We start from the raw sequence: 24799 nt of genomic DNA, 5'->3' as shown, positions 1-24799 counted from the left end.
AGCTTAGTTTTAAGCTAATACGTGTAAAGCCTGACAAATGACATATGGCTGAGCAGGGTATACATCCCATCACCCAGACACTGTATATGAATTTTTTTATGAGCAAACTACTCTTAAGTGACCAGAACAGCTGAAACTACCACACAGACACCACTAAGCAGAGCAAGTCTTGCAGAAAGCAAATGATCTAGGGTCACAGAAGCCCTGTAGTTTTGTTTGCAGTGAAACTGACCATTAACCTTTTTTTTGGAAAGGGCTGGCAGGCAGGAAAGAAGTGCGTACTAGTTACATGTTACTTCATTGTGTGTTAAGCTGATGAATAAATAGAATTGAGTAACGTTCGTCAATAAATGAGAGCAAAACTTTTGCATGAGGAGATAAAATTAAGAAATTGTTACGAATTAAACCACTGAAAAACCAGCATGACATATACATGATTGCTTTTTGGTTTTTTACTTAATCTGTGTGCATTTTTTGAAATTATGTGTATTATTTGAAACCTCTTTGAATAAGAACTATGCAGTCTGCCATAAAAATATGATTCCTCTTCCCCTCAAATCATTCTCCATAAGTTTAATTTTTTTAACTTAAAAGTATCTTGATACAAGAGGCTGAAAGTTAAAAACCTATTTTAACAATTTCTGTATTTATTAAATATTGCCTTTTTCTCACACACAGACATCTCATTGCCTTACTCGTTACACCAATTTCCAAAGAACCAACTGGTGGAGACCCTGCGGTAAAAAGCATGTGCCATAGGACAAAACAAGCATGCCAGCCATTCCTTTTTTAACTGGTTGAAAAAAACCCACAACCCTGGAGAGCCAACAACACATGAACTTATTGACCTTTGTGCTGTGATAGTTTCTGTAATTATTGAATAGTGGGGATGGGCTGAGGGCCAAGGAGGGGAATTTGGGGGTTGGCCTAGGCAGTGAGATAAGGTTACATATAAGGCAGCAGCAGCAGCATATTTGGGAATACTAACCGAGTATATTCCCTGGTGTGCAGCTCAGCGAGTTTGGATCCTGGAATCATGAGTGGTTGCCCCTTCGCGGGGAAGAATTACCTGTGAGTCCTTCCTCTCTGTATTTTGCTTCAAAAATTCAGTTGTAATGATATAGCGTTAATGCAAAATATGAAAGCTCAGAGAGAAATTACTTATTAGCAGCAAATAGACAGTTGTAGCTCTTGCTAAATGAAAAGAGATCATACAAGGACTTGTCTGAGCACTTGTTATTTGATGAACTAGATGTAATGCTACGGGCTGTTACTGTGACAAAGAATTTCAGGTGTACTATTTTTCTCAAAAGCCTGCTTTACTTGTTCTGTTTCTCAAAATAAAGCATTGTTTGAATTGTAGATGCATCTGTTAGTAAAAAGGGAGGTATAATAATAGTTCTTTAATTAAATGACATTACATATTTACTTAAATTTTCCTCTTAGATTTAATTTTAACAAGCTATCTTTGGAAGATGAAAATGAAGACAAATCACAAGAAGGAATAAATAAAGCCAGCAAAGGTGGGCTTATTTATGGAGAATACCTACAAGTAAGTTTAAGGATTTCTTGTTTGCTGTCCTGGTTACTCTTATGATTTGAGGGAGGACCCGTTATTGACGCTCCTCCCAGCAGTCAGCCAGTCACTAAGAGAGGTCTCCAAGTGCCCTTCATCTACATGAGCTCTCCATGTGTAGTAACAGGCACAGATGCCTGTCTCAACTGGAATGGTGCAGATGGACTGTGGGAAGGCTTCTCAAACTGTGAGGAAGATGAGTGTTTTGAATGGTTTGGTAGGGAGTTATTCATATTGGTAAACCTAATGCTTTCTTTGGTTTGACAATCACCATCTGGCAATTTCTCCATGTCAACAGGCTCTGTGCAATTTCTTTGAATTATTTCATGAAAGCCCAGAACATCTGGCTGAAAAAATATATGCCAGAAATCTAGGGGATAGGATGATTACTAGGGGGGACAAAAAAACCAAAACCCAACCAAGACCTGCAAAAACTAGAAGTAATTAAGAAATAAGTAAAAATAAAATATCATAGGCAATAAAAGAATATAGTTTGGTCTTTTTTTTGTGACAGCATGAACTGAAGTGAGAGGAATTACTCTGTGCTTGTTAACTAATGTGTTGACATTTGTTCTACTGTATGGAATCTTGCAAAGATTTCTTTTTAGACAACTATAATTGGATTGTAAATTTGACTCAGTTAAAAAAAAAATAGTAATGCCAAAACTGAAATGTCTAGTACAGCCTCAAATCAGAGCTCTTATGCAGATATTCCTGTATGTTTACATGAAATTTTACTGTAGAAACTCCATTTTCATTGAACAGGACAGTATATGTGTAAGATCTGGAAAACATGCTGGTTTTGTTTTTTTGTTGGTTTTTTTTTTGTTTGTTTGTTTTTTTAATAATTAAAAATACCCTTAAAATGATTTTCCAAACTTTATTATTTGATGTACCTAAATGTTCTATTTTAGGCAAGATTTTTTTTTTTAAATTTAAAAGTAAAAGTCATACCTGAGACCATTTAGTCTAGCTTCTCATATAACCTAGAATGTGAGGTCTATAGGTATAGTTTTTAAAAATATTATCCTCAAATAGTAGCTGTACACTGTAGGACTACCATTTCTTGCAGCAGAATCGAGAGTTTTACAGAACAGTCTTCTTTATTATTATTTTTAAGCTGAACAAGATATTGAATGCTCAAGAACTCGAGAGTGAGAAGAAAGGGAAAAAAATCCATGATGAGCATCTTTTCATTGTGACGCATCAAGGTAAGTGGGAGGAGTTCAGTGGGGGTTTAGTGACATTTTTGCTACAGGGAGTTATTTGTTGCTGAAACATGCAATACACAGTTTGTTTGCTATGCAGTTTATTATAGGCAAATTTTGTGTGTTGTCTTGTGTCTTTGAAACTTCAATCCAATTTTAACCATCTAGAATCTGTCTAGAAGTCAACCTACTGGTTAGGGACTCCCTAACTGCTCATATCTACCTGCTTTGCAGGCCCTGGCCTGATGATATTTTCCTGTTATTGACAGGAAACCTGTAGATTGTTAGCAGCTCTGGAGTTAGCTTTTACTGGAGTACCAGATCTGGATTTTCTCTTTCCTTCTTTTGTAATGAACATTCTGTACAACAAATATCTGATGTGTAAAACATGTTTTAAAAAATTCTGTCAACATTCTTGAGTCTAGATTATTTTGTGTAATACTTTAAGTAAAGGACAGCATACCTAAAGTATGTAAAGGACAGGTAATAAGTTTGTGTGTCAACATCTTTTTGTACGCTGGCAGGGTAAGTGTAGGCTATTAATTTCAAATCAAAATATAAGAATTTCACTTTCTCAGTGCTAGGAAGAAAAAACAAGTAGCCTCAAAGTTGATGCTAACGGTGCCTTTCTTGTTGTAGTATATGAACTTTGGTTTAAGCAGATTTTGTGGGAAATGGACTCTGTGCGAGTGATCTTTCAAAATGGCCACGTAAGTTAGAAGCAAATATTAATTTGGGGAAAATTCAGCCCTGTCTTTCTCTTGCCTCCCGCCTTTCAGCCTGATATATTTGGGTTTACTAAAGCAACATGTTCATGTTCTCTTTTCAAAAACAGCATCAAAAAATGATGCCAATGAAATTTGGCTGAGTGGCTCTTATATCCGGATAGTAGAGATTTTTGATTAGCAAAATCTTATTTCCCCCTGAAGTATGCCTTTTGCATAGATCACCCTCCAAGACCAATTTCATTGGCCAAAATGCTTTCATAATCCTCTCCTACTAGTACTGGGCAACAGGAGAAACATAACTTGGAAATACTCTATGGCAGAAAAATCAGGCTCAAAGGCAAAACTGAAAACCAGAGGGCTCACTGGTATTTTTATGACGAAAAGTCGCATCTGCCTTTGCTCAGTTTTTCAAGTTTACATATAGTATCCTTCCGTCCAATATCTGCTGTGGGAAAGAAATCTTTTCGTAGTTGTGTAATATTAAATCCAACAGAAAAGCAAGAATCAAAATCACACATTGTGTGAGAATTTGTGAAAATGACAAATATAACAGTAATATTTTGAACATGTCTAAATATTTGTCTAAAGCTGAACACTTAAGCTTATAACAATAGGTAACAATGGAAAACTCTTGATTTGATACTACATCCACAGAAAAAGGCTGACTACATGCAATTTGAGAAATACCTTGAGTACATCATGAGCATGTGTCTACAAAGAAAATTTGAAACTAGACCAGGTTGAAACAAGAAAATTATCTCTGTTGTCCTCCACCCTCATTATTTTGTTGGCTTTTTAGTTTAACATTATATCAAATTATAACTGATTCAAATCAGTTCTAAAATAGAACAATTTTTTGATATTTAGTTTTGGGAAAAATGAAACCTTGCTTCTAATCAGAATCTGAAATGTCAGTGTTAAGGTCAAGTACACAGCCAGGCAATTAGGGAAATTATTATCATCTGCCATTTTTGTAGTTTGATATTTCCTGGTTGCATACTCAGGTGTTAGAGAGAAGTTTAATCCCATTGAAACTAAAAGATATTTTAGCAGACTCTTCTGCAGGCAAAGTATTCAACTTAGCCAAAAAAGTTCTGTGTTTTCCATTTAGTATTTTCTATTTCCCACCAGATGTAGTTCTTCTCTGTTCTCTGCTTGCTAATGCACATTTCTGATAAACGTGTTTTAGATGTGCTCTCCTGATGTACCTCTCAGATTTTTCTGCTTCTCAACTTTTAAGGAATTTCCACACCTGATTTATGACTTGTTCCTTCACAATAATAGAAATTATTATGGAAGTAATTATAACAGAAAGCATAATATAATTATCATATTATATCATATTAATATTGTAGTTATTGGAAATTATAATAATAATATTTTGGTCTAGAATTTAAATTCTTTTACTTCTATTTCAGTCAAAAACATAGAAAAGAAAAATTCTTATATGTTTGGCCTACTTGTATCATCTGTCAGAAAAAAAAATCAAATATTTCAATCTTTGAAAATTGTAGTTTCTGTTTTCAGTTAAAAACAGAGTGCTTTATTCTACATGAGATTCTGCAGTTATGGATTTCACGTGGGAAGGACTTGGGAACTAAAGTGATGTACAACAGTGAAAAGATGTGAAATAACTTGGTAGGGACCTAGAGAGAACACCATTCTGTCTGGTTATGATCTTTCTTTTTTCTACAGGTAAGAGATGAGAGGAACATGCTGAAGGTTATTACTAGAATGAATAGAATTTCATTGATTCTGAAATTACTTGTGGAACAATTCTCAGTTTTAGAAACTATGACTCCACTGGACTTCTTTGATTTCAGGTAATTACTTACTATTCTTACACAGTAATCCACTAGCTGGTAATTCCTATCCTTAGAACTGATTGTGAATTTTGGACATGTGCTGACGGCATCATCATTCAGCAACGTGGGAGCATATCTTAGAGGGACAAACATGACATTAAAGTGTCAATTAAGGTCAATTAAGAAATTGAGCGTGAGTCCAACATGTTCTGCAAAGGAGTACAAGTGAATAGTTGATGCTTATGTGTAGGATGCAGCTGAATGGTTTCAGAGTCAAAAGTTCAAACAATAGAAATAGCTCATGGTTCTGTTAACAATTTACTTGAAACTTGGCGCTGCACAGTTGCAACCTTTTTCTATGGTAAATCATAGAAGTGCTTGGGTAAGAGAAATGCACTCTCTGTAGATTATAAAACAGGTTTTTCAGATGTCTTGGTTTGCATAGTGTTTCCTTCCTTCATGTTTCAGTGGGTCTGCAGTGCTGGAAGCTTCAAGTGGCTGAAGAAAGCTTTGCTGTCCCTTCTCCTTTTTCCCTAATAATTCCTGCTGCCCAATCTTGCTGGGCTGGATGGTTGGTAGCTCTTCTGCTTTCTGCCCAGGCTTTCTTTGGGATCCTTTGGATCATCTCATTTCTCCCATGGCATTTCTATCTCTTCCCTCACTTCATTTGGGTCCTTCCACCATACTACCATGTGTGACAGCTTCATCCACTGTTTGCCTTCCTGTTCTTCTGCTTCTGTCACTGACCTGTCTGACTTGTGACCTCAGTGCCATCCAGCATCCCATTCACTTCTACACTGTTTTAGTACCCTTTCCTTTCTGTCTTTTAATGTTCCAAAATAACCAGAAAACTACAATTTTGCTGCTCTGGGAAGTTTGAAACATCTGTAATTGTCTAGTTGTTCAAAATGCTTTACAATTATCTAACAATGTGGGATTTCAAGATACTTCTATGAGTAATTTTTTCAACACAGACAATTTAACTTTGAGAGAATGCCCTTAATTAATCCCTCAAACAAAACCCACTAAAAGTTTTTCTGAACATTATTCTACTGTATAGAATAAGGCAAAATATAATATTGCACATATATATTATATATACCAATATATAGGAATTATCCTGAGTAACAAGCCTACTTAAAATACATTAATTGTTCACATATTGCTGTGGAAATTTTTGTAGTATCTATTTGGGGTGAAGCTGCTTATACTGTTTGGAAAGAGAATGATATTTACTAATGTTTCCTCCTGTACATCACATGCACAAAGCTGCCACTTTAAAACACCATGCAAACATAAGCGTGTGAATGTATCTCTGTATGCACAAACAATATATAACTAGAAAATGTGATTAAGTTATATGTACCTTGTCATTGCATTAAAATAGCTTTTTCCTTTTCTTAATTGCAGTCATATAAAAATTGTTCATATAGCTGTTTGATGTTCTTTAAATGTGAAATATGGTTGGTTTGGGCTTTTTTTGTTGGTTTGTGGTTGGTTTTGGTTTTTTGAGAAGAGAAACCCATCATTGTCAAATTATATACTGCATTTTTGTATCTTCTTTTCTTCTGTTCCCAAAGATATCACCTAAGCCCAGCCTCAGGTTTTCAGAGCCTGCAGTTTCGCTTGCTAGAGAACAAAATTGGAGTTCCCCAAAGTCTGAGAGTCCCTTATAACAGAAGGCATTATCGTGATAACTTCAAGGGACAGGATTATGAATTAGTGCTTAAATCAGAGCAAGAACCAACACTACTGCAACTTGTGGAGGTAACAATGTCTGTCTTAAGACCTTGCTTCATTTTCCCCCATCTCCTAAGAATGTCCTTCATTGGTGTCAGTGCCAAATTCTTCTTAAGAGAAGCAAGCATACTGGCAATTTCCCTGTCAATTGTGTTTTGGATTCTTATCAATATTTGTATGAGAGTTAGTCATTAGTAAACTGACTTTTCACAGCATTTCCTTTAGTCTGAAAATTCTGACTGCTAAACTTGTAAATTTCACTGTGGAAATGCAAACTAAGAATGTAAATATATTGCTTCATTTGCATTTTTTTCATTACTGTAAGACCTTTTGAGAAAAAAACTTTAAAAATATTTCCACTGTTAGTGATGGCTATCAGAGAGGTTAAAATCACTTACCTTGATTTAATGACTTGGTCTCAGAGTTACAAATGACTCACAGTAATTTCTCCAACTCCCTCATCATCTTCGTACACAAAATTCACATAACGGAGGCCAGTGGCATCCTGGCTTGTATCAGCAATAGTGTGGCCAGCAGGACCAGAGCAGTGATCTCTGTACTCGGCACTGGTGAGGTCACACCTTGAATTCTGTGTTCAGTTTTGGGTCCCTCACTACAGGAAAGACATTGAAGTTCTGGAGCATGTCCAGAGAAGGTCAACAAGGTTAGTGAAGGGTCTGGAGTACAACTCTTATGAGAAGCAGCTGAAGGAGCTGGAGTTGTTTAACCCAGAGAAAAGGAGGCTCAGAGAGGATCTTACCCATCTCTACAACTGCCTGAAAGGAGGTTGTAGCAAGATGGGGGTTGATCTCTTCTCCCAGGTAACAAGCAACAGGACAAGAGGAAACCACCTCAAGTTGTGCCAGGGGAGGTTTAAACTGGATATTAGGAAACACTTCTTCACCAAAGGGTTTTCAAGCACTAGAACAGGCTTCCCAGGGAAGTGGTTAAGTCACCATCTCTGGAGGTATTTAAAAAGATGTGTAGATGTGGCACTTGGGTACATGGTTTTAGTGGTGAAAATGGCAGTGCTGGGTAATAGCTGTACTAGATGATCTTATGGGTCTTTTCTAACCTTAATGATTCTATGATAACTTTTTAAAGAAATATGCAGTATAAATCTCAAAAACCATCATCCACTTTATTAGCCCTGTCTGTCTAGTAATACCTGATATAGAACATTTAAATTTCTTTAACTTTTCTTCATTAACTTAGATGTCCTACTCCTGTATCTTTCAGATAAGAAGGAGGAAAATTAAGTGGTCTCTAAAGGGAATTCAACCATAAGGATTCCTATTTTTCCTTCCTAATTTAATTTCCATTATTAAAAAGAAACCAAAGAGAAAGCTTTGCAAACTGTCGAGTAAATTTCTAGCTTGTATCACCACATATTGTGGTTTAGGTTAATGACAGATGGCTCGATCAGTATTCAGCCTATCTGACATGATAAAAACTGGTTCTACAGATGGTTTTATATCTTCCTTCTGAGATTTTTCATTACAATTATCCTATATATATGTGGAATAAGATTGTTTTCCTGTATGCACATGGGAGTTTTTTTCAAATATACCCTTAGAATGAGACAACTTTTGTCTTCCAACACTGGTCATTTAATCTGGAACCTGTGGGGGGTTGTGTACAGCACCATTATGCAGGTATAAGTCATCATATGTGCCTACTCCAGCAATAAGTACTTCTAAAGGATATTAAACCGGGACAACTGAAGAAGTAAAATTTATGTTGGTATAACTTGTAATTCTAGGGTAATGAGCTTGCATTGTTATTGTTTAAACACACTATTACCATAATTGTTATTGCTATTATTATTATTAAAGGCATGGCTGGAAAGAACTCCAGGACTCGAAGCAGAAGGATTTGATTTCTGGGGACAATTCGAAGTGAATGTTTTAAAAGGTCTAGAAGAGGAATTTGCCTTGATACAGGTATATGGTATATGTGTACTATTGAACTAGCTATAAGCAAAGACAGCTGGCAAAATAACATTCCATCATAAATTTGATTTTTGGCCCACTTACAGTCTCTCACTCACTTCACTTAATCTTCATCAGCCTCTGTCTGCAAGAAGCAGAAAAAAATTGCAAATTCTTCACCTTTAGTTCGTACTTGCATCAACAGTCCAGAGTATACACAAAATTTGGGCCCCTTAGCTGTGAGTATGGAATGTCACTATAAACAGCCCATATCTTTTTAACAGTATGTGGCAATTGGCTGCTATGATCATTTGAATTACACTGGCACATAAGCACCAGAAAATCCCTGAATATTTTATGACCTGTAGCTTTAAGTACATTTTTAATGAAAAAAAATAATAAGAATTAATCAATTTCCTGAGAATATCTGTTTATAACTTTCTAATTTACCTAAACTTTTTTATATACACTTTTCTTACCCAAAGCTGTGCAAGGATGTCTTCTTTTTACCTTGAAAACAAAATAAATCGGACTTCAAACAAATTAAGATTAAATGTTTTCAAGGCCTCTAGACCAAAATTAATGTGATACAAGTTTGTTTGGACATAAATTCATCTGAATTGTGTTGGCATCTATTTAATTGTATATTTTGTGGTAATTGCACTTTTTAAAGGTCAGTGACTCGTATTTTGTTTGAAAATACAGTTCTTACATCTAAGATGCCAACTTCAGAGTATTTATGATGAAAATAAAAGTTGCATAATGAGTCGTTCAAGTGCTTAATTTTCCCTATTGAATTCTAAAACCTGTTTTTCTTTTAAATATCAAAGGCCAAAACAGAATCAGAAGAAAAGGATGACTTACTGTCCGAATTTCAAAAACAGAGAGATGTATTACTTTCATTATTTGATGAAAAACGCCATGAACATCTCCTCAGTAAAGGTAGATTGTAATATTTTATGTAAATTTGTAAGTTTTATACATGAGATATATATATAATCACATAATAGCACTAAATTTGCAGGAGAATCAGTAACAAACTAAGGACATTTCTATTTTGCAGGAGAAAGACGACTGTCTTACAAAGCACTGAAAGGGGCCTTAATGATCTACTTCTACAGGTAATGTTAGAAGATGTATCTTTAATGCTTTCAGGCAGGAGGAGAAGGGAAGATTAAGAACAGCAGCACAGATTTATATAGGTTGGAACAGGCCTTGGAAAGTAATCTAATCCAACCCTCCACAGAAACCCTAATTAGTTAGACACAACTAGAAAGTCAGATCAGGGTGCTCAGGGCCGTGTCTAGCTGAGTTTTGAATGTCTTACGTGGCCCCTCTGGGTGTCTGGTTTGTGTCTGACCAGATGGTGCTCCTCAGATGGTAACTAGAAAATGCCTTGTTCAAACTGTTCTACCTGTCCTAGAAAGATTTGGAGTACTTTTCCAAGTAGGAGGGAAAAGGTGCAGATTAAGTCGTACGTGGCAGAAGCATTTGTTAAAATATCCATTAACATTTCAATACTTATTTAGGAAAAATATATGTAAAGTCACTAAGCACCAGTGAAGTGCTTCTTTGAAAAATACAGTATAGGCCAAGAGGTCTCACTGTCTTCTCTTTCATTTTCCAAGGGAGGAGCCTCGTTTCCAGGTTCCCTTTCAGCTTCTTACCTCCCTTATGGATCTTGATGTACTCATGACCAAATGGAGATGTAAGTTTCACTTTTTTGACTGTGACACTCCTCTTTTAGATGCAAGTAAATTTTTCTGTCTCTGAGTTATACCCAGTCTTAGAATTGAGCTTTGGAGTTAATGCTTTATGCATGATTTTTTTTGTTTGTACTTCAGCCAAAAGGAAAGATTAAGAGCTGCTTCTGTGATAATTAGATACACAGGTATAGCTGTCATTTCTATGACCTGCTATAAGTTAGGTGAATTCTTTTATTTAAGGGACAGGTATATATTTTCCAAATGTCATCATGATGTCTCTTAATATGAAAACATTCCTTCTGCTCCTTCCCTACCTAGACACACATAAGTAAATGTATTAATTCTGTATAATCAGGGCATAATAATGTATAAAAATTAGAGAGTTCATTCTGAATTAACAACAATTTCGTATTAGTTGACTGATGAGTGGCAGATTTAACTCCTACATTTCTCAAAACCTAGTAGTTCTGTATCTCTGTAAAGATCTCTGTGTGCCCTTTAACATTTCAGGGACACATCTTGTCATGACTCTTTGGTTATATCTAAATACTGAACATAAACTCAGTGTTTAGATACATGCCATTTACTTCTTTTGTATCACTCAGATAACCATGTCTGCTTGGTGCACAGAATGATTGGCAGCAAGGCTGGCACTGGAGGCTCATCAGGCTACCACTATTTGCGCTCAACAGTGAGGTAAGAATAATGTGTTTCCCCTCTTACCTGCAACAACACAGTTCATAAAACCTCTAATGCTAGGAGACATATTTCAGACAGTTCATTGGAGGCCAAAGGGCTGCTGTTTCTCGTTTGGGACTCTAGCATCGCCTCCTGGTTGTTGTACATTTACTTATCAGGCTGACATATATAAATTCCAAGCCTTCTGGGGAAAAAAAACCTTCTTTTGATCACTCATGCAAAGTGCCATGTATAATTCTCAGTCAAGGGATCCAGACGTTACTGTGATAGCAAATAATATTAACCCTCTCTTATCTAGTTTGTGTGCCAGGTAGCACAAGTTAATGAGGTGACACAGGCTGGAAATGAGTCCCGTCTACTGTGCAACTGAAGTTTCTTTATTCCTTAGTGTAACCACTAATTGCACAACCTGAGGTACTTCAATTTGGGATTGAATATAATCTTAGCCGATAGTAATTAATACTCTCAAGCTGTGTATGCAATGATCAGAAACGTTTCCTTCTGTTGGATGAAGCAGAAACTTAAAAGGGATAGTTGTGGCCTGAGGACAGAACTCTCTGAATGAGTAGAACTTTTTTTTACACAAAATTCAAGCCTTCTAGCTGCAATTGTTCTGGCAGTCCTGAACAACATTACGTAAAAAAGCACAAGGATATTTAGACCTCCTTATAAGAGGATCTTGAGGTTTGTTTTCGAAGAGAAACTGTACATAGTCACTGACTACTATGTATGGCTGCGAGCAACAATCACCATCACCACCATTGTAACAAAGGGCAGAGTAGAAAGCAGATGGTTGAACTGAATTTGAGGATTGAAGGTACATTGTCTTTTTTAGAAAGCCTTCCCAGTCTTCCTTAATTTCATGTTAACGCTCTCCTACATAAATACTACTACGTATCTACCACAAGAGTGAAGGTCTGGAGATTACACCCTATGTACTCTGCAATTTCAGAAGAAGGACATGACTATAGCAACCCCACTCCCTTTTTAAGCCTAATCTGCTCTGCCCCAGAAACAGTTAGGTTTGTATTCTTGCTCTGCAATATTCAGGAGGGTTAGTGCAGAAACGTTATTGAATTAATGAGATGGAATGATTGCTGAGGATTTAGAAATTATGGCCTTCTTATGCTGATGTATTTATTATTCCAATTGTCTTTTTCAGTGACAGATACAAGGTATTTGTGGATTTGTTCAATCTTTCAACGTTTCTAGTGCCAAGACACTGGATACCAAAGATGAACCCAACCATTCATAAATTCCTTTACATGGCAGAATATTGCGATAGTTCCTATTTCAGCAGCGACGACTCTGACTAGACTGCTTTTCTACACTAGTTGCTGTAAAGAACTTCATGACTTTCACCTTAAGTGGTGCTACCCCTCAAACAACAGCTATTCTCATGGAGTGTAGGAGTGTAAATATGTATTTATGTATGACAGCTATGTGAATAGTATGATTGGCTTGTGGAAGAAATTTAATTGTTTGTAGAAAAAATAATTTGCATTGAGTTAGCCTATACTAAGACTAAAATGATACCCCAATCCAACTCAATGACCAATTTAACTCTTAGTTGGTTTCTTAAAACCTACACCTAGAGAGAGAGAGCAAATTATATGGAATTATGAGGATCCTGACTTATTTGTACATATTTTTGTATTTATTTGTTTGCCTAATGGCTGTTACTAATTTATGTCTGGTTGAGGATATAATCAGTCTCATCATCTTCAGAGAAATATCAGTTTCTGAGCTCTACTGCAATTTCAAAAGGAATTTTGGGCTAGGAGTTTCAAAAGCTATATTTAAAAAGTAAGTCCAGAATCTGTAGGAACTGCAGCATCCTGAACTTATACATACATCAACAATCATGTTGCTACGTATAGGTTACATGTGAATGTAAATCCCTTCTGTAGAAATACTTACCGTTAAGAATAGCAGATACAAGTACTTACTTTGCACTTCAAATAAAGCAGTATTAAAGCTCATCTTCTGTTAAGTCTTCTTCTAAAGCAACCAAAAAGTTCAAACAACAGTATGACAGGCATTTAAAGTGGCTTTTATGCAAACTATCATTGAAATAAGGATAAAACTGATACATAATAAAGGTAAGTTTGGCCATAGAATATCAATAAAACTGTGTGGTCTTCTCAGTAAATGGACTCTTGTCTTTTTAAATGCTCCATTTGGAAAGACACACACCGTAGGCCTGAATTTCTGGTGTGTTCTCTGTACCATAGCAATTGTTTTCCAGTTATGGAAGTGTGCTGTTTGTTGTTTGTAAACCACTCAGGGAAGGCCATACTACACAACACTCTGAGAGTACAGAAGACTTTTCATTTTGTTAATCTGAAGTTTTCAGCCAAGTAAAATCAGTAAGTAGCAGAACCTGAATTAGTGAAACATCGCTAATTCACTTGGTCTTCCTTTAATTTAAAATATTAACAATTAGAAGGACTAAAACAGTCATATTTACAAAAGACAATTATAAACATTCATTGCATTTTTCATAAAAAGTTTATAAAAAACCTATTAACTTGGTACAGTAATTGAGTGCAAAAATTACAGAATTGCTTCAACACTTTTCATAGTAGGGTTTCTTAAAAGACACAGGTAAAGCACTGCAGATGAAAAACTCAGAGCATTTTAGAATTACACGTTTGGTTGTGAGTTCTAGTTACATTTGCCTGCAGCTGCAGTTTCACACGTCAGCAAAGCTGGAACCCCTTTTTGATTCCCAGGAAGTCTCACCTATGAATTCAATTAACGCAGGGAAATTTAACACTCACTCAATTTGATGTATTCTGTAATTGCTGACTTTCTAAATTGTTACTCATGGTTCTTTTTATATTCAAATAATTTAAAATACACTCTGTTGTACTACTGATTTTTTGATCCAAATTCCTTCTCATTTGCCACCACTGCTTTCCTTTTAATATTTTTCTATGGAATAGTATTCAACCCTGGATAGAGTTCACATTTGAGGTTTCAGTCCATCTTTGTAACCCTGCAGTTGATTCTGAGTCTTCTTATTCTGTGAGAAATTTGACACACAACACAAATTTGACATAAAAATGTTTTTAAAAACTGCAGCCATCTATTCCTGTACTGCCTAGAAGCAGGAATTGCCCTTATAGCAATTTCTTATTTTAGAAAACGTTGTTTTGAAATACATCTTCATATACAGTGTGTGTCCAAACGATATTTGTGGTCTTTGGCCCAGAGAAGTGTCAAACAAAAACTGATGACACTATATCTGCGATACCTGCAAAGGAATTAAAATTTTTTTTTATAAATACTGGAAGTGGAGACTTCCCAAAATTCCTATTCATATAATGCCATCTCTCCTCCATGCCACAACAGCAGGTGAACTGCTGGGGGGGGGGTGTGTTACATGGAATCATCTGTAGCCCTTTTATTTCTTGCTTGCCTGACACTGTGTGTAGTTGAAACCTACTCTCATGTCCAAAATTTTAGATCCTTTTTGAGGACTCAGCATTGGTGCAATCTGTGTGCTGAAAAGCAATCTAAACCTTGAAATCCTGCATCAGCGATATATAGACAACGTGAAGCTATGCAACTTTGAAAGCTCACTAAGAAACTGGAGATCACAAACTCCATTACAAGACATGTTTTTGAACACTCATACACATATAAACACAGAACAAACTAGGCTTTTAAATGTGTTCTGCTCTTTTTGTGTTGTAATCATTCCAACACTAGAAGCAAAGTTTGACGATAGTGAAGGTATCAAATGGTAATGGCTCTTCTACCCTTAAAAGTGGTGTCAGAGGTTCTAAATCAGAAGACATCATCTGTGGGGGAAATGAGCAAATACTGTCCTTTGCTGGATTGTTCTTGTGTGGTACACTGCAAAAAATGTGAAAGATTCTGCTTTTTGAGAGAACGGATTTTGAAAATAATACATGTATTCTCCCTGCCACCTCTACGATTGACTTGCTTTACCACTATTTCTAAATTTCCCTTTCAAAATTGTTTCTTTACACAAAACCAGTAAGAACAAAAGATTCAGCAACATGAAAAAGCTATGACTGGATACATTGTTCTGATCTTTACTGAGTGCAGGCAAACTGAATGTTATCTGTTTTTATTTGCAGAAGATTTAGATAAGCTAACACCAGGGCAGGAGATGGAACTAGCATTTAAAGGATATACTACAACATGTCCTACAACAAAAACCACAGGCAGGACACATTTCCCAAGCACAGGTAGATTCGATTTTTGTATTTGTTTGCTAAACTGAGCCCAGAGATAATTGCATCCACCAGACAAGGACAGCAGCTGTTTTACTACAGGGAGCACAGCGATGGCACTAACCTAGAACCATGACATGACTGTATATTTTACAATGCCATTACCTCTACATGGTAAGGTACAACAGTACTCTAATTGTTCGTTATGCCTTATATATTTGTACCTCTACACGGTGCTTTTCAATCATTCAAATACATGTCTTGGTTGAACTAGCAATGCTTTAGTTAATTTTCCCATCTGGACTCATTTAATCTCTTTTAAAGCATAGCAATGATTTGTATTGCCTCTCTGAGGATCCCATTACATCTTTACTATTACATTATATTATTACATAATATATATTATATTACTATTATATTATATTATTATAGCCTTACCTACATGGTAGGTGGCCTTTACCACTTAATTATTTTTTGCCAGACTTACCACAGACATTGCCGCCTATCTTAACACGAACATAGCCATCTATTCCCCACGTAGGCCCCCAAGAGTTCTGTACAATCCAGTACGGGATACTACCTGGAAGAGACATTTCATGAATTAGAGACAACATGAAATTTGGGAAGCTTAAAAGACCCCTAACACTCTACAGAGGGAATTAGCATTCTATTATCTCATACTTTGCAATGGTTTGATGATACAGGCCAGTGAAACCAGTTGTTCAAACAGAAAACAGAACTAATATCCCAGTATCGAAAGACTGGATATGGCTCTTCTAGTGTAAAGACACATATAGCCATGTTCTTGACTTTACAAGGACAAAGTCCCACAGAACTAAAGTAGCAGTGACAAAGTCACTGGGATCAGACTGCATTTCCAGAATTGATGTGACATCAGACCAAACAGCTTTCAACAGAACAGCTGGTTCTAGATTTTAATCACTTGTCCCACAAAAGGCAGAGCTGCAAGTAAGAGAAAAACATGTAAAATCTACTGGGTTGAAGTTCAATTGATGGAAACGCACCTGTTCTGTCAAAACCAGTCACAAGAACAGCATGATTTGCTCTTCCACTGGAGCAGTGATACTGTATGATTCCACCAAGATAATCCTGCCAGCTAACTGCATCTACTGTTACTGCCAAAGGGCCCCAGTTAACAAGCATCCTCATCATTTCTTCTTCTTGACCGCTGTGAAAGGAATGAGGGATAATGCCAAGTTACTTCAGTTAGCACACTGAAGTGATTTGAGAGATTGTAATCTCCTTATTAAGTATGAATTAAAAATCAAATAATGAAACTGTTCCCTCTGAGTTCTACATGCCATGTAACATACATCTATAATTATATATTTCATATACCACAACACAGTAATACAAATATAGGACATAGAAACGACAGGAAAGGTGCAGATCCAAAGATATAATGCTATTAAAAAGCAGCAGGTTTCTGGGTCAAGTCAATGGGCAATGCTGAGCACTACAAATACAGCAGTAACCCAATTCCTAGTCAAATCACAGTTTTTGTCTTTAATTTCAGTATGCAGTTATACTGTACTGATAAAAATTAGAAACACAGTTTTTTCACACAGAAACCTAAAAAGCTAAAGTCTTCACACAATTCAGTTGACAATACTGTTTCTAAAGTCATGGGCTGGAGAAGATGTGGGTGGGTATGTAAACAGAGGGATACTGAAATAACTCAATATTTCCTAATTTTTTCAACAAATTCCAATTACTACAGGTAGGATTTACTGTTTCTAATAATAAAGCAGTATAATGTTCAGTAAACATACATTAGAAACTGTAACTGCCTCAACACTCCAGTTTATACACAGCCAATTTAAAAGAGCTAATTTCAAGCCACAGACTTAAGCTTTCTCATTTGAGTAGGCTTAGTTATGGCAGTGTTGAGTGGATTTGTAGTGGCAAGCCTTAACTCTCAAAAATGTTACACATTAATCCTTCTCCAGCACACAGCTACAGAACTGGTGCAATCAATCTCATAACCTTTGCCTGGTCAATGCACTATTCACTCTAGCTTACTCCACAATTGCTGAAGACAGAAGGAAAAGTACAGCAAATAAAAAGAGTCAATAATAGCTACCTGAAGTCATATGCAGCAAATCCTGTTATTGAAACGCCGAAATCTGAGCGATCAAAATAATGGCACAGTCCTGTCTGAGCTTTAAAAGTGTATTCTGAATCTCTCACGAGTTTCACTCTTGTCTGCAAGAAGACAAATGAGTAAGAATGTAATGCATTTGATTTTATCACTATGCAGTTCAAAACACATTGAAAATGGCCACATAACCCACTCAAAATTCAGTGTGTTCTGGGTGAGATTAGAAATGTCATATTGTGAAATAGGTATTTACTATCTCTAGTTTTCTTTTTCACTGAGAAAGCTTCAGAAGGGATTCAGAAGTCTTTAAATAATGAATAAAATTTAAAAGGTATCTCAGGTTTAAAGTAGCCTCATAAGCAATCTCATCAATTTCAAGACAGAGAGATATTCATTTGATGAATGACTATTCATTCTCTTCAAATGACTTTGACACACAAAATTATCCTCTCCTTGGGACAGTTCAAGAAGCACAAATATCCCAAGAAGCTATATAAAATACTGAAAAGTCTGATTCTGTTACTAGCATCAAATCCTCATACTATTATATTACATTTATATAATGGTTTAAAGTCCAGCAACAAAGCTATTGTATCAGCCTTTTATGCTTTCCTTGTCTTCTGCAGTACAGTATATTTATGACAGTGACTTCTCCAGCCTAATTCATTTGTGGTCCCTCTGTTGCCAAGCAAGACAGAATTTTGCTTCAGAGGAATCAAGACGAGTATCCTCTGTTGTTCTTGAAATACAAACTTAGACAAGTTATCTAGACCGTTATTAGTCATGGTTATATGAATATTCAGGAATTACAGTTTCTTAAAAAGGAAAAATGAGGGGTTTCTTAAACTTCAAAAACCAAAGGAATTATTTTCATATTCTTATAATTCAATCTAAGAGAGTACTTTTTATTTCAAAGATATTAAAATGTTTCTGTTTACATATGTTATTAACACACGTTTTTCGTTTTTCATGAATGAAATGTGTTAGCTACAACTGAAGTAGAAACTATGCCTGCATTTTCAATGTTTTGTGTTGCAAGTGAAACAAAGGTAAACATAATCCATTTTATTCTAAGGTTCTTCACACTTATACATAATTTTGCAGTGTTTGCAACAGAAACCATAGAAATTTTAATGCAGAAAATGTCAACATCCTTCCTAGATGCTGGTGCCTCAAATCCACAAAATGACATATGGATAAATGGCTCCATCTACACTGGTACTGTATGTCTGCAATTCCAGCTGAATTCAGGAACATTATTTTCAGCCCCTGAGGGCTGATTTGTTACATTCACAAGAACATACACGGACTATAAAGTTCCAACCAAATTTTAATTCTGCTTAAACAAATTCTCTCTTAGTTCCAGACTAAATAAATATGCATACATATTCACATGCACACATATGTATATGCACATACAAAGGTACACACACATCATATGAGCTCTACACTTCATCTTCCCCACCACTTTTTCCCAGTAAATAAGAATGGTAATATGAAAGCTAATGAAGGGTTTGAGATTTATAAAAAGTTCCAAACCTGGTTCAGCCAGCTCAGAGCACTAACAGTGGATCCTCCATTGCAGCCGTAATTATTGTATGAGCAGTCAATAACTTGCTGCACACTGAGCTCTTCCAAGTTGTTTCTTTTAATTGCATAGGCAGACTCTATACCACCCACAACGCTGAAAGCCCAGCAGCCTCCACACTGATAGAAAGGGAAACAGGAGAAAGAAAAAGTCACTTTTGTCTTTGAAGCCTGATATGAAAAGCCAAAAAGAGTCAAGAGTTGTCTAATGCTCTTCATTTACTAAACCATCCTTGAACTTTGATTTTAAGGCAATAATAAAGAAATTTAATCATCCATTTAAAATACTGAACTGTTTTTTCTCCTATACTGCTCTCTGAAAGCCAGAAATGCGTTATGGATGTCTTATTTCAAGGATTCCGACATTGTGGTTGTCTTACATTAAGGAATCCCTCCTGATGATTTTTGTCCTTTAAGATAGATCTGAGGATGCTTTGTACTGTGAGATATCTATTTTCTTAAAGAAGGATTGGGACTCAGGATGAAATTATTTTTTAACCACATTAGTAAGTTTTTGTAGAATTTTATAGAACTGTATTAGATTACAGTTTAAGAAATAGTAAAATCAAATTAAACATAATAGAAAAACTCTTAAGACAGTCACAGAATCTACACTGCAGTTCTAGGCTCTTAAAACTGAGGCCTTTAAATAGGAAGCAGAATTTATTCCTCATAGGGTCCAGGTTACACAGTGTGAAGCACAGAAGGGAAAGACACTGGGGATTTAACAGCTTGTTTCTCACCATTTTATCTTGGGATAAACTGTAGTTGTGTGGGGTCTGGTCACCTTCCTATCACAAATGCATCCCCTGACGTGTTCAGTGGTAAAGATATGGGTGTTGACCAGCCAGGGGCATTCGATCACGGGAACAAACAATAGGAAAGGATCTATACTCATCCAGGTAAACCGAGGCGGATGAGATCAGGTTTTAACTTACCTTGGTCCCTCCAGAAAAATACAAGACACACATGATGCAAAATACTTGCAGATTTAGTTAACTAAATCAAAAAATGTATTATGCACAGTTTATAAATGCACAGTTCCTAAACGCACCATTTTTACACCTCATCCTTTTAAGTCTAATCCCACTTCACATAAAATGCTATGTGACTTTGTATATGTTCAACTGGTCATATTTGTGCCAGCTCTCCAAGGAGTCTTGAGGCAGTGCTGGTCCTTTCCAAAACCTTCATTGTGCTCTACAGTCTACCCCCTGAAACTGTCTCTGAGCAGTGCTTGAGAACCAGGAAAGGAAAACATGAGGACTTACTGTTTGCTGATTTCTCACTTGTGCAATGACTTTCTTGTCCCTCCAGTCAAACTTCTTTGGCAAAGGTATTTCCTTTCCCTTTGGCACTTTTGTGTATCTGGGAAGTTTGTGAGGTATGCTTCTTAAGTAAATAGCTAAACACAGAATACAAACATCTATAAATCCACTAACAAAAAAAAAAATCCACAAACCACTATTTTACTAGAAGTCACAGAGGTAACTTTGATCTGTAGCTACAACCATGAGTTTAGATCTCATTTTCAAATCCAGAGAAAATTCACATATTTTAACATAATCATTATACTCCAGAATGAATGTAAATATTCCTATAGTTCCAGAAAGAAAAGGAATATTCTATATGGAGAATGTGGGTAGGAAATGTGAATATTTTCTAAAGTTGAACAATAACCACTCCATAAAACAAGTTTCGTTTGAAAATTTTCACATTTTACTGACTTAAAAAATACTATTTTATTTTAGTCAGGTACAAGGGGAAAGTAAGAACAGAATAAGGTAAAGATTCTGAAACACCCGCTAACTTGGTTTTTCACTAAAAAAGTTGCTGAATTATTTAAAATTTAAAAAGGAGTTAAATCCTCTGATAAATAGAAAATGTAGCAACAGACTTGAACAGCAAGAAGGGAAGATTAGGTTAGATATCAGACAAATTTTCTAGGAAAAAATAAAGCATGTTATATTGCTCTGGAAAGTCATAGCTGTGATTGTACAACCATGGACCTCCAAGCACTGTTTGGGCTGTAGCCAGTTTTGTCTTGGGATAGGTAATAGGAACTTAAGAACCTTGTGTATCTTCCACTTTTAAAACTGATGCAACTGAAGAAGGCTCTAAGGCACAGTGAGAAGAAAGACGGAAAGACAGAACTGCCTGTATACTAAAACATATTCAGACTGTGAGCAATTCAACATTGCAATACTGGAGGACATGAAAAGGATTGTTGCATCCTTCAGAAGTACTGATTTGGGTACCAGGCATTGTAAATTAGCTGACTATCAGCATGGGAAGAATCTGTAAATGTGAAAGACACAAGGTTCTGAGAAAGAATAACAAAAATATCAGAAAAGGCATTAGCAGCAACCAGAAAACGTACCTTTGAACTCGTCAGGAAACAGGTGAGAAAACTGATTTATTCCATAGAAAGCAGTTGTATTATCTTTTGATGATGAATTCAGTAATCTAATTCTTTTAGCACTTTCCTGAAGGAAAAAAAAATAATTGTGGGCATTTTTAAGTTAGCAGTAGTGACAAAACCATAAGAGCAGAAAAAGAAAAGGTTAGCAACAGTAAACACGAACTTAGATAACAAGACAGCTATTTACCTCAGATTCGCTGTGTATTCCTAGCAAACCAACATGAAAGCCATTAGGCTAATTTCAACTCCAAGAAAGATCAAAAATGCACTTGTTAAGTGCAAAGAATTGATATGAAGCAGACAAAACAGGCAAGCTGAGAACAAGTTGTGTCAAACTCATCTGATGTCCTTCCTTCACAGCACAACAAACCTTGTGGTTCAGAGGTGTAAAAATGCCTTCAGATAAGAATTAACCCCACCATGCTTCATGTCTTTATAAAGCAAAAGAAGAGCATAACAGCCTAAAGACATTAAACCCCCTAAACTTTATATTATTGGGAACCCCGGATCTCTGAAAAACAGGGTTTTGAGCTATGAAAACAGGACAATCTGATCCCCTTCAACTTCTGCTGACAAAGTTCAATATGAAATATATAAAATTTCATGCCACCTTCTGCGTTTTCCATGACGACTCCATCGCACCCCCTCAATGGCAATAGTGGTCTGCTAGTGCATCCTGGGCAGCATCACCTCGATCCTACCACACTGGAAGCCACCACCCGGGGCGGGAGCCACATCGGGCTGGTACCTCAGCCTGGTGACCATCCCCTGCCCCGTGAGACCGGCACCCGCCCGGAACGATGGGCAAAAGGGGGGCACTAGAGCAGGCAGGGCCTGCCTGTCTTTCCCCCCTTCTCCCGGTCGCCCCATATCCCTGGGAAACAGCTCTGGCAGCACGCTTCGTGCAGCCAGAGAGGTGACACCCGTTGGCATCCGGGCACGCGTGGCCCGGCTCGCACCTGCCGTCCGACATGGGGAAGGCGAGAACGGCAGCTGCCCCAATGCCAGCGATCTCAGGAGATGCGGATCTGGGGGATGCACCGAAGGGCTGCTGGGGGGGAGGGTTCCGGCACTGCGGGCTCAGGAACCTGCCGGTCCGCCTTTCCTCCGCCTCCCGGCCAGCAGCGGCTGAGCGGCACTTGCCGCCCCTCCTCCTCCGGCGGGGCCCGACGGCAGCGGTCCCGCAGCGCGGATCGCGAGTGAAGAGCGGGCTCGGATACCTACCCGGAGGGCCGCCGCCGCCTCTTGCTCCCGGCCGCCTCTGTCCCACGGAGGGCGGCCCCGACCGCCGCCGCCCTCCTTCCCGGGCCGGGTGGCTGCAGGCGCCGGGAGGGCGGCACTGCCCGCCTGCAGCTGGCAGCAGAAGAGCGCCAGCAGCCCCACGGACCGCCATGTCATGGCGGGGTGCGACTCGGCGGGCGCACCGCCACCCCGCGGGCTCTGAGTCCCTTCGGTTTCCGTGGCAGGAAAGGGGTGAACCCTTCCTTCTTCCCAGCCGGTGCCCGGAGGCTGCGCCCCACTCCCAGGCCAGCGCGGGGGCCGCTCCCCGCCGGGGAGGGACGAGGCGGGGCATGGAGTAGCGCCCGCCCGGCACGGCGGATGTAGTACCGTGTACCCCGTACGCGGCTGGGACTCAGCGGTAGCCTGCAGAGCTCGTGTTTCCAGCCTTGTTTTTTTTCCGTGGGGGAGACGCGCGCGAGGCTTGCAGGGCTGCAGACGGGGGGTGCTGAGCGTTCAGTCAGCTACTGGTTAAAAGTTCGTGCAAATCCTTCACCGAAAGTTAGTTGGTACCTGCAAACTGGGCTGCCAGTAAGAAGGGGAAGGCGTAGCTACTACGTCTTTGGGACGGCAGGAATACAATTTACAGGCTTCAGCAAGGGAAGGTACGGGTGGGGAGAGAAGAGCTGCACAGCCAGTGCCCCCAGCATCTGGGTTCCAGATATGAATCAGGTTATGCTAAAAAAAAAACATGGAGAAAAACCTGTGTCTGCTTATGGTGGCTCATTGGTTTCCTTGGAGACTAGTCGTGCTGAAACTTGAGCAAGCAGGTCAGTGTTTGCTGTTTAAAGACTTCATTAGGCTAGTATGAGTTAACATAGTCGTCTCTTAATTTCCATCACCGGGTACTTTTACACAGAATAAGTAGGATATTTGTATGTTTAAATCTGCTCTATGTTTCATCTCTCTCTCTTGCTTTTCCACCCTGCATCAGCTTGTAAACAAAACGTGAAAGCACAGGTGCCTTCTCCTGTAGTGCCAGTAGCCAACTTGGCAATGCTGTGCTTGGAAACGCAAGGCTTTTCTCAGGGTGAAATTTTAAGAGTCAGGGTGCAAATTTTTACTGCTGTCCCTATCTTGTGTAACAGCAAACTTTTGTTGGAGTTTGTAAAGGGTGATGTGTAGAATTGTGCCAATACATGTTCTTTCATTTTTTCAGCATGTAGCATTCAATAGTTTGGATATGAAAGAGAAGTTATACTGTATGAAACACAAGAGATCTGTGTATCTTTAGTTTCTAATTCCTTTCTGGGATAGTAACTCCTGTTTGAGGGGATAGTTCAGCAGTTTGAGTGCTTGACTGATGTCTGGTATCTCCCCAATGGTGACGAAGAAGTATGTAAATAACTGTGCTTCATTTGCTATTTTTCTTTAAAATGAGCAACTAAACAGGAATTATACAAAAAAATCCCCAAAAAACCAAAAAAAAAAACCCCAAACCCCCTCACTTTTCTGCAGTAAGATTACAGTACCAGAGTTGTTTTCTAATCGGGGAAGGGAGAACAAAACCTAGCACTTTAGTCATGAGATGAGGACGTCTTTCAGTCTACTCCATTGATAAAGGAGAACTTGTGTTTGTTTGCAGAACACTTATTGTGCAGGTACCTTTTCTTTATGAGGAAAAGAAAAAAAAATCATTATTCTGCTTTGTACCTGGAATTCTACTTATTTCCGTAGTGAAGAGAGAATTTAACATTTAGCACCACTCGTATGGTGGCCAGTAGATTAATGATGAAATAGTCATGGCAGCTCAGGAACCTCTTGACTAAATAAAAGTTGATGATTTGAT

The 24799-nt window shown here is 37.8% G+C and overlaps 2 protein-coding genes across 2 annotated transcripts; one reads left to right on the top strand and one right to left on the bottom strand.

Moving 5' to 3' along the window:
- Positions 1–956: 956 nt before the first annotated feature.
- Positions 957–13545, top strand: TDO2 (tryptophan 2,3-dioxygenase). The gene is made up of 12 exons (XM_027676864.1): positions 957–1071; positions 1447–1552; positions 2697–2787; positions 3424–3494; positions 5208–5335; positions 6898–7084; positions 8893–9000; positions 9819–9930; positions 10052–10109; positions 10617–10696; positions 11300–11390; positions 12556–13545. The coding sequence occupies exons 1-12, from the start codon at positions 1037–1039 to the stop codon at positions 12707–12709; spliced, it is 1221 nt and encodes a 406-aa protein (XP_027532665.1). The 5' UTR covers positions 957–1036; the 3' UTR covers positions 12710–13545.
- A 340-nt stretch (positions 13546–13885) lies between these two features.
- On the bottom strand, positions 13886–23275 carry CTSO (cathepsin O). The gene is made up of 8 exons (XM_027676865.1): positions 22957–23275; positions 21691–21796; positions 20582–20715; positions 19263–19430; positions 17706–17827; positions 16627–16790; positions 16089–16181; positions 13886–14652 (listed from the first exon to the last, which is right to left on the bottom strand). Exons 1-8 carry the CDS (start codon positions 23128–23130, stop codon positions 14618–14620), a joined length of 996 nt encoding a protein of 331 aa, XP_027532666.1. The 5' UTR covers positions 23131–23275; the 3' UTR covers positions 13886–14617.
- Between the last annotated feature and the right edge of the window lie 1524 nt (positions 23276–24799).

The sequence above is a fragment of the Neopelma chrysocephalum genome, unplaced genomic scaffold, assembly GCF_003984885.1.
Source record: "Neopelma chrysocephalum unplaced genomic scaffold, ASM398488v2 Primary Assembly neopelma1_42b, whole genome shotgun sequence".
Taxonomy (NCBI): domain Eukaryota; kingdom Metazoa; phylum Chordata; class Aves; order Passeriformes; family Pipridae; genus Neopelma; species Neopelma chrysocephalum.
This window is presented reverse-complemented; position numbering and strand designations above follow the sequence as displayed.

Coding starts and splice junctions, on each gene's coding strand:
- TDO2 (XM_027676864.1), top strand. CDS start 1,037: ATGAGTGGTTGCCCCTTCGCGGGGAAGAATTACCT. Junction 1,072..1,446: donor TTCGCGGGGAAGAATTACCT/GTGAGTCCTTCC, acceptor TTTTCCTCTTAG/ATTTAATTTTAACAAGCTAT. Junction 11,391..12,555: donor TATTTGCGCTCAACAGTGAG/GTAAGAATAATG, acceptor TGTCTTTTTCAG/TGACAGATACAAGGTATTTG.
- CTSO (XM_027676865.1), bottom strand. CDS start 23,130: ATGACATGGCGGTCCGTGGGGCTGCTGGCGCTCTTCTGCTGCCAGCTG. Junction 17,828..19,262: donor CTCTGAGCTGGCTGAACCAG/GTTTGGAACTTT, acceptor GTCTTCTTGCAG/ACAAGAGTGAAACTCGTGAG. Junction 16,791..17,705: donor TTTGCTGCATATGACTTCAG/GTAGCTATTATT, acceptor TTCCTTTCACAG/CGGTCAAGAAGAAGAAATGA.